This window comes from Polyodon spathula, chromosome 50 (genome assembly GCF_017654505.1).
Source record: "Polyodon spathula isolate WHYD16114869_AA chromosome 50, ASM1765450v1, whole genome shotgun sequence".
Lineage (NCBI taxonomy): Eukaryota > Metazoa > Chordata > Actinopteri > Acipenseriformes > Polyodontidae > Polyodon > Polyodon spathula.
In genome coordinates this window covers 1,647,204-1,655,660 of record NC_054583.1, presented here as the reverse complement: position 1 = coordinate 1,655,660, position 8,457 = coordinate 1,647,204, and the positions used below count along the sequence as shown (strand labels likewise).

Sequence of the window (8,457 nt, the reverse complement as noted above, 5' to 3'; positions counted from 1 at the left end):
GAGCACTACAAAACCCACACTGCACCGCGGCTATAGACTAAGAGCACTACAAAACCCACACTGCACCGCGGCTATAGCCTAAGAGGACTACAAAACCGACACTGCACCGCGGCTATAGCCTAAGAGCACTACAAAACCCACACTGCACCGCGGCTATAGACTAAGAGCACTACAAAACCGACACTGCACCGCGGCTATAGACTAAGAGCACTACAAAACCCACACTGCACCGCGGCTATAGACTAAGAGCACTACAAAACCCACACTGCACCGCGGCTATAGCCTAAGAGCACTACAAAACCGACACTGCACCGCGGCTATAGACTAAGAGCACTACAAAACCCACACTGCACCGCGGCTATAGACTAAGAGCACTACAAAACCCACATTGCACCGCGGCTATAGACTAAGAGCACTACAAAACCCACACTGCACCGCGGCTATAGCCTAAGAGCACTACAAAACCAACACTGCACCGCGGCTATAGACTAAGAGCACTACAAAACCCACACTGCACCGCGGCTATAGACTAAGAGCACTACAAAACCCACACTGCACCGCGGCTATAGACTAAGAGCACTACAAAACCCACATTGCACCGCGGCTATAGACTAAGAGCACTACAAAACCCACACTGCACCGCGGCTATAGCCTAAGAGGACTACAAAACCGACACTGCACCGCGGCTATAGCCTAAGAGCACTACAAAACCAACACTGCACCGCGGCTATAGCCTAAGAGGACTACATGACCCAGAAACCACCGCGGTTACAGACTAAGAGGACTACATGACCCAGAAGCCACCTCGGATAAAGACTAAGACACCAAGATGCGCCGAGGGGCGACTACACAACCCACAAACAACGTAGGAAGAACTACACCACCCACAAACCACTGCGGTTATAGACTACAGGGACCACGATGCACCGCGGCTAAACCACGCTCGCTCTCACGGATTCAGTAGTCATTGCATTAGATATTTTGTAGTCCAATTTAGCCGACATGGAAAACTACAGTTCCCAGCATGCTGCTGCGGCAGCGGTCACGTCATCGACGAGCGGCCCGCTTTGAGAATCCGCGCTGCTTTTCTTTTTGTCGTCGTTTTCGTTGAAGAAGCAATAAAAAAAATAAATAAATCTCGTTTGTGTTTTTATTTTCTGTATATTTATAATTAAAAAGCATATCAAATCTACGAAGACTGAAGCAATGGGACCGAACGAGGTAAAGTAACTGCGGTGCAATCTTTATAATTGTTATAATGTTTAACTGCGGTTTGAAATGAATTAAAAATAAAAACAGTTTTTGTTTTGTTTTGTTTTTTGGATATAAACTATCTGTGTTTACTCCGCTGTGTTGACGTGTCTTTCTCCGCAGTTGGAAAGGCTGTTTTTCTGTATTTTTTTGTATTGGAGCGGTTTGGTTCCTTCCAGCTGAACCCCGCCTCAGAGATTTACTCCATTCAGAAAAAAAAAACAAAAGCAAAACATTTTTCTTTAGTAAATTACGCTAAAATCTGGAAGTCTGTTAAGTTATTTCGTGTTTTGCTGTGCGTATCTTTTCTGCTTATTTTTCTTAAGACACTGTACAGCGCTCTGAAATCACGCTGTGATCTGATGCGCTTTAGAAATTATATAAATGAAATACATAAATAATAAAACGAGAGCTCTAGCTGTGTGTGTGTGTGTGAGATAACGCTACAGCTGCATTTAGTTTTACTCTGTAAATAAGCCTGCTGTTAATTTTATAATAAGGATCCAAGATGATTCTTATGTCTTATTGTTAAACTCCTAGTGAAACCAGGACTGGATCACACTGCCGTGCAACGGGAGTCTGATTCCCAGCCCTGTGATGATAACCAGCATTGTTATTGCAGGGCTGGGAGTCAGACTCCACAATACCAACGATACAGATCTCTGTCAGTAAAGAAAGGATCGTGAAGAATCGGTACAGCACTAGCTGGAACTACAGTTCCCAGCATGCCGTCTCGCCTGCGGCAATGGTGAGGGACGCTGGGAGCTGTAGTTCTTTAATGCTGTGGTCACACAATGCAAACCATACAGACCTCTGTTACAATCGGCACAGCCCTGGCTAGGACTACTGTTCCCAGCCTGCCTTGTCACCTGCGACAATGGTGAGGGACACTGGGAGCTGCAGTTCTTTTATGCTTTGGTCTTGTAGCATAGACAATACAGACCTTATGATACATCATGTTCTCTCTCTCTCTCTCTCTCTCTCTCTCTCTCTCTCTCTCTGTCAGTTTGATCCACAGCGTTCACTTCAGGTTCTGCACATGACTGTTTTCTCCCAGAGTTTTTCTCCCTGCGGAAAATTCCTGGCCGCGGGAAACAACTACGGAGAAATAGGAATATTCAGGTAAAAACTAGAGCTGCTCTGCTTGACTCGGTTTAGTTTCAGTAACGCTGATGAAGGCACTAGAGCCCCAAACTAGAGCTGCTCTGCTGGACTCAGTTTAGTTTCAGTAACGCTGATGAAGGCACTAGAGCCCCAAACTAGAGCTGCTCTGCTGGACTCAGTTTAGTTTCAGTAACGCTGATGAAGGCACTAGAGCCCCAAACTAGAGCTGCTCTGCTGGACTCAGTTTAGTTTCAATAACGCTGATGAAGGCACTAGAGCCCCAAACTAGAGCTGCTCTGCTTGACTCAGTCTCTTCTCTTCTCAGTCTCTCTGCAGCTTTGGGTCCTGAAGCTACAGAAGACAGCAAGACGCCAATTGTAACATTTAAAGGTAAGAAGTGTATCTCGGCAGTCTCTAACCCCCAATCCCTCTCGCCTTCCCCTGGGGGTCTGGGTTCCAGTCTAGAAGGGGGAGAGGGGTGCCAGATGGTGAATTTGCATTGTAATGGGATCCAGTGTAATCAGCTGTGATTCTCCCCCTGTCTCTTCCTTTCTTCCCCCTCCCTTCCTTTCTCCACTCTCTTCTTTCCCCCTCTCTGTCTCTGCCCTTTCTCTCTCTCTCTCTCTCTCTCCCTCTATCTCTCTCTAGCTCATGATGGTCCAGTCTACAGCCTGCTCTCCACAGACTCCCAGTTACTGAGTGCTGGGAATGGGGAGGTGAGAGCCTGGAACTGGGCTGAACTGGTCAAGAAGGTGAGTGCGTGACTGGGAACACTGGGAGACTAGTTCTTATTTGATTTGTTTTCCAGTAGTTGCTGTATGGTTTTCAATTTCAAATCGCCTTTGTTAGCGAGATGTTATTGACATATCCCTCCCTCCCTCCCTCCCTCGTTTTCTCCCTCCCTCTCTCTCTAGGGTAGTAAAGTGGTTTGGAGTCATAAACCACAATGCAAGTGAGTAAAGACTAGTGTCTGTCTGTCTGTCTGTCTGTCTGTGTGTGTCTGCGTGCGTCTGTGAGTTTATCTTTGTGAGTATCTGTGTGTTTATCTGCGTGTGTGTGTGTCTGTCTGTGTGTGTTTATCTGCAGGTGTGTGTGTGAGTGAGTCTGTCTGTCTGTCTGTCTGTGTGTTTCTTCATGCAATCACTCTCTGGTCTAGGGGTTAGAGAAAAGGGGTCTTGATACCGGGAGGGTTAAAATCCCAGCTCAGCCACTGACTCGCTGTGTGTGTGTGACCCTGAGCGAGTCACTTCACCTCCTTGTGCTCCATCCTTTGGACGAGACGTCAAACAAACAAGGTCCTATTGGAAGTGACTCTGCAGCAGTCTTATTTCTCTCTCTCTCTCTCTCTCTCTCTCTCTCTCTCTCTCTCACTCTCATTTTTTTCCAGGACCAGTCTAGAGGTTCCTGAGATCAACGCCATGATTATCAACCCAAAGGTGAAATCATCACTTCCTGCTCCTCATCGCAGCGTTAAACTCCCCATTATTATTATTATTATTGTTATTATTATTATGCACTGAGACACTTGGATTCTTTACATGAAAATAAAGAAGAAATCATTTATCAATCAATTCCCCTCTCCCTCTTTCTCCTCCCCTCTCTCTCCCTCCCCACTTCCCCTCTCTCTCTCCTCCACCTCTTTCCCTCACCTTCCCTCTACCTCTTTTCTCTTCCTCCCCTCTCTCTGTCCTCCCCTCACCTCTCTCCCTCTTTCTCCTCCCCTCCTCCACCTCTCCCCTCTCTCCTCCTCCCTCTCTCTCCTCTCTCTCCCTCTCTCCACCTCTTTCCCTCCCCTCCCCTCTCCCTCTTTCTCCCTCCCTCTCTCTCTCTCCCTCTCCTCTCCTCTCTCTCTCCTCCACCTCTTTCCCTCACCTTCCCTCTACCTCTTTTCTCTCTCTCCCCTCTCTCTCTCCTCCCCTCTCCCTCTCTCCCTCTCTCTCCTCTCCTCTCCCCCTCTCCCTCCCCTCTCCCTCCTCCACCTCTCTCCCTCTCTCTCCCTCTTCCACCTCTTTCCCTCACCTTCCCTCTACCTCTTCACTCTCCCTCCCTCCCTCCCTCTCTCTCTCTCTCTCAGGATAACTCATTGCTGTTGGCTGGAGGCGACAATAAGATCCACGTCATGGATCTGGAGTCTGGCGAGTTCAAGGTACCAGACCAGCTCTCCAATAAAGACACACAAATCTTTTTATGTTATTCACCGTCTGTCTCTCTCTCTCTCTCGAGGGAGGCTCGCTGGTCCAGCGATTAAAGAAAAGGGGTCTTGATACCAGGAGGTTCAAATCCAGGCTTAGCCACTAACTCGGCCACAGTACTGTGTGTGTGTGTGTGACCCTGAGCGAGTCGCTTCACCTCCTTGTGCTCCGTCATTCGGACGAGACATCAAACAAACGAGGTTCTATTGGAAGAGACTCTGCAGCAGCAGCATTTGTTGATGATGCAGAGTTCACCCTCCTAGTCTCTGCGAGTCGCTTTGAATAAAAGCCTCTGCTGAGTGATTCATTATAATAATAATAATAAAATACACAGTAATCTCTAGATTATTAACCAGCTCTGTTTTTACATTATTACACTGTCTCACCTCTCGTTTCTCTCCTCTCTCCTCCCCTCTCTCCTCTCCTCATGTTTCTCTCTCCTCTCTCTTCATGTTTCTCTCTCTCCTCTCTCCCCCTCCTTTCCTCATGTTTCTCTCCTCTCTACTCTTCTCTCCCCTCATCTCATGTTTCTCTCTCCCCCTCCTCTTCTCCCCTCTTCTCTCTCTCCTCATGTTTCTCTCTCTCCCCCCCTCTTCTCCTCTCCCCTCTCTCCTCCTGTTTCTCTCTCCCCCTCCTCTTCTCCTCTCAGATGGTGTTGGAAGGTCATTCTGATTACATCCACTGTCTGGCTCTGCGTGACTCTGCTGGAGAGTGTCTATCTGGGAGCGAGGACGGAGCTGTCCGGATCTGGGGGGGGGGGAAGGGGGGAGGGGGGGGGGGGGGGGGGTCCTCATTCTCAGGGGTTGTAAAGAGTCCTGCTAATCAGACTCCTATTGCACAGCAGTGTGATCCAGTCCAGGTTTTACTACCAGCTTGATCAGCCCCCAGTGGGGAGTCTGATTATTAAACTCCTAGTGAAAGCAGTCCTGGATCACACTGCTGTGCAGCAGGAGTCTGATTATCAAACTCCTAGTGAAACCAGGACTGGATCACACTGCTGTGCAGCGGGAGTCTGATTATTAAACTCCTAGTGAAACCAGGACTGGATCACACTGCTGTGCAGCAGGAGTCTGATTATTAAACTCCTAGTGAAAGCAGGACTGGATCACACTGCTGTGCAGCGGGAGTCTGATTATCAAACTCCTAGTGAAACCAGGACTGGATCACACTGCTGTGCAGCGGGAGTCTGATTATCAAACTCCTAGTGAAACCAGGACTGGATCATATTGCTGTGCAGCGGGAGTCTGATTATTAAACTCCTAGTGAAAGCAGAACTGGATCACACTGCTGTGCAGCGGGAGTCTGATTATTAAACTCCTAGTGAAACCAGGACTGGATCACACTGCTGTGCAGCGGGAGTCTGATTATTAAACTCCTAGTGAAAGCAGGACTGGATCACACTGCTGTGCAGCGGGAGTCTGATTATTAAACTCCTAGTGAAAGCAGAACTGGATCACACTGCTGTGCAGCGGGAGTCTGATTATTAAACTCCTAGTGAAACCAGGACTGGATCACACTGCTGTGCAGCGGGAGTCTGATTATTAAACTCCTAGTGAAAGCAGGAATCTGATACACACTGGGGGCTGATCAAGCTGGTAGTAAAACCTGGACTGGGCGACACTGCTGTGCAATAGGAGTCTGATTTCCAGTCCTGCAATAATAATGCTGGTTAACATCACAGGGATGGGAATCAGACTCCCGCTGCGCAGCAGTGAGATCCCGTCCTGGTTCTGGAGAACCGATGGTACGATTGTGATGAAAAAAATTGTAATTAATTTTTATTTTCATATCTCTTTTCTTTTAGATTTCCGAACAGGCCGCCAAGTTCATTCGATCGAAGTTTTTAAATACCAGGTAAAGTAACATGAGAAAATGATTCACACAGCCCCCCCTGAGTTTCAATAGCCATAGTTTTATATATTATACTGGACTGTGGCTCCAGCAATGATTCACACAGCCCCCCTGAGTTTCAATAGCCATAGTTTTATATGTTATACTGGGCTGCATGTCTCTGATGATGCAGTGTGATGTCATGCCTGTTCTTTACCAACAGGAATGCTCCAGGCCTCAGTATGGAAAATATATAAGCTGCCTGACAACGGATTCTGATTGGATGGTGAATTTCAATTTATTATTATTATTATTATTACAGTAATCTGTCACAAATCCTCCCTGATTGCTTATCCGGAGTGAATAGTCTGTGTTAGTTCAGAGACTCTCGATCCTGTCTAAGTTTCCCTGCGCTGTGTGTGTGTGTGTGTGTGTGCGCGCTCCCTGCTCTGCCATCAGCCGAGCTGTTAAATGTGTCTATCTGTAAATAAATCCTGTTCGCCTGCGGGGGGGGGATCTCCATCTGGATCTCCCGCCTGTCGCTCCGCGGCGTTCCCGCACCCACACGGCAGAGGGCTGCTCCCTCGCAAGCACTGATACCCTGTATCTTTCTAGACGAGAGATTCGGGGGAGCAGCCCTGACAAAAGCTGACTCTGTGAATGTAGTCCTTGTTCCAGCTGTGTGTAATGGGGTTTAAAACAGGGTTCATTCAGCAGACTTTTTACATCTCCGCTTGGGACTCTGGTCCAGACCCATATGGAATGGATTGCTGTGTTTTGCATTCGTACATCTCTCTAAAAAATGTGTGTTTGTGTGTGTGTGTGTGTGGTTTTTTTTTTTTATTCAAAAGTTTATGAAACTTGTATTAAACTTTCTCTAAACCTCCTTCCTCTCTCTCCTCCCTCCACTCCCCTTCTCTCTCCTCTGTCTCTCTCCTCTCTCCTCCCTCCACTCCCCTTCTCTCTCCTCTGTCCTCCCTCCACTCCCCCTCTCTCCTCTCCTCCCTCCTCTCTATCTCTCAGCTGTGTGGGGGGGGGCCCTCCCTCTCTCTCTGGCACCTCCGCTCCATCACCCCGACCACAGTGTACCCAGTCCCGGGCTGCCAGAGAGACGCCTGCTTCCACCAGGACCTGGTGAGTGACCCAGCGGAGTTAACCCTTCACTGACTGACAGACAGGGACAAAGTGAGATACACACTGACACACGGAGAGAGAGAGAGACACAGCAGAGTTGACCCTTCACTGACAGACTCCTTCAGACAAACAAATGGACAGATTGAGTGATAGATCGATAGACAGGAGCAGACGTAACCTTCAGACAGACGGGTGAATAAACACATGGACATTATACACACGCACACACACTAGTGGTCAGAATTATAATGTCTTCAGCCTTTAAATCACCTCTATAAAGACTCTCTCTGTGTGTCTGACTCTCTCTTTGTCTCTCTCCCACCTCTCTGTCTCTGTCTGTCCCCCCCCCCTCTCTCTCAGGTCCTGTCGGTGGGGGACGGCCCCTTCGTTTCTCACTGCCACCTCAGCGGAGACGTGAAAGCGACGATCCCCTGCACTTCCCCCAGTCTGTACAGCATGAGATTGAATCACAGCTCGCAGGAGCACCGGGTGAGAGTGAGAGAGGAGAGAGGGGAGGGGCAGTGTGGCTGAAGCAGCTTTCTCCTTGGTTTGTGTCCGTGTTATCTCTGAAGGGGGTGGGGCTATGAGATACGCACTTTTTTTCTGTCTGGTTTGCTGAAAAAAAAAAATAAAAAATAAAAAATCTACAGTTTGTCTTCAGCTTTTCCAAGAGAGATCATGAGTAATGAATAATTCTGTCTCACCCAGCCCGGGTCGACCCGCATCCTGGGGGGGGGGGGGGGGGTCAGGCTGTGCGGGATTGTGGCGTGGGTACGGGTGCCAGTATGAAAGGGGCTTTAGTGAGAGGTTTTGTATTTGTCTGAATTTTTTTAATTTTTTTTAACCCCCCCCCCACCCCCAGGTCCTGTCTGTGGCCGGGAGCAGCAGCAAAATAGACATCTTTACCAACTTTGGGTATAGAGCATTCTCCCTGGTGTTCACCTGA

The 8,457-nt window shown here is 48.4% G+C and overlaps 1 protein-coding gene across 1 annotated transcript; it reads left to right on the top strand.

Moving 5' to 3' along the window:
* Positions 1 to 1,035: 1,035 nt before the first annotated feature.
* Positions 1,036 to 8,457, top strand: thoc6 (THO complex 6). The gene is made up of 13 exons (XM_041238728.1): positions 1,036 to 1,221; positions 2,258 to 2,373; positions 2,681 to 2,745; positions 3,004 to 3,107; positions 3,270 to 3,307; positions 3,743 to 3,791; positions 4,430 to 4,501; positions 5,197 to 5,299; positions 6,352 to 6,401; positions 6,601 to 6,663; positions 7,401 to 7,511; positions 7,872 to 8,000; positions 8,374 to 8,457. Exons 1-13 carry the CDS (start codon positions 1,207 to 1,209, stop codon positions 8,455 to 8,457), a joined length of 999 nt encoding a protein of 332 aa, XP_041094662.1. The 5' UTR covers positions 1,036 to 1,206.

What these genes read in the sequence shown, in the direction of transcription:
- thoc6 (XM_041238728.1), top strand. An exon ending in GGAGAAATAGGAATATTCAG is followed by an intron (nt 2,374 to 2,680) that starts GTAAAAACTAGA and finishes TTCTCTTCTCAG; the next exon opens with TCTCTCTGCAGCTTTGGGTC. An exon ending in CGGAGCTGTCCGGATCTGGG is followed by an intron (nt 5,300 to 6,351) that starts GGGGGGGGAAGG and finishes CTTTTCTTTTAG; the next exon opens with ATTTCCGAACAGGCCGCCAA.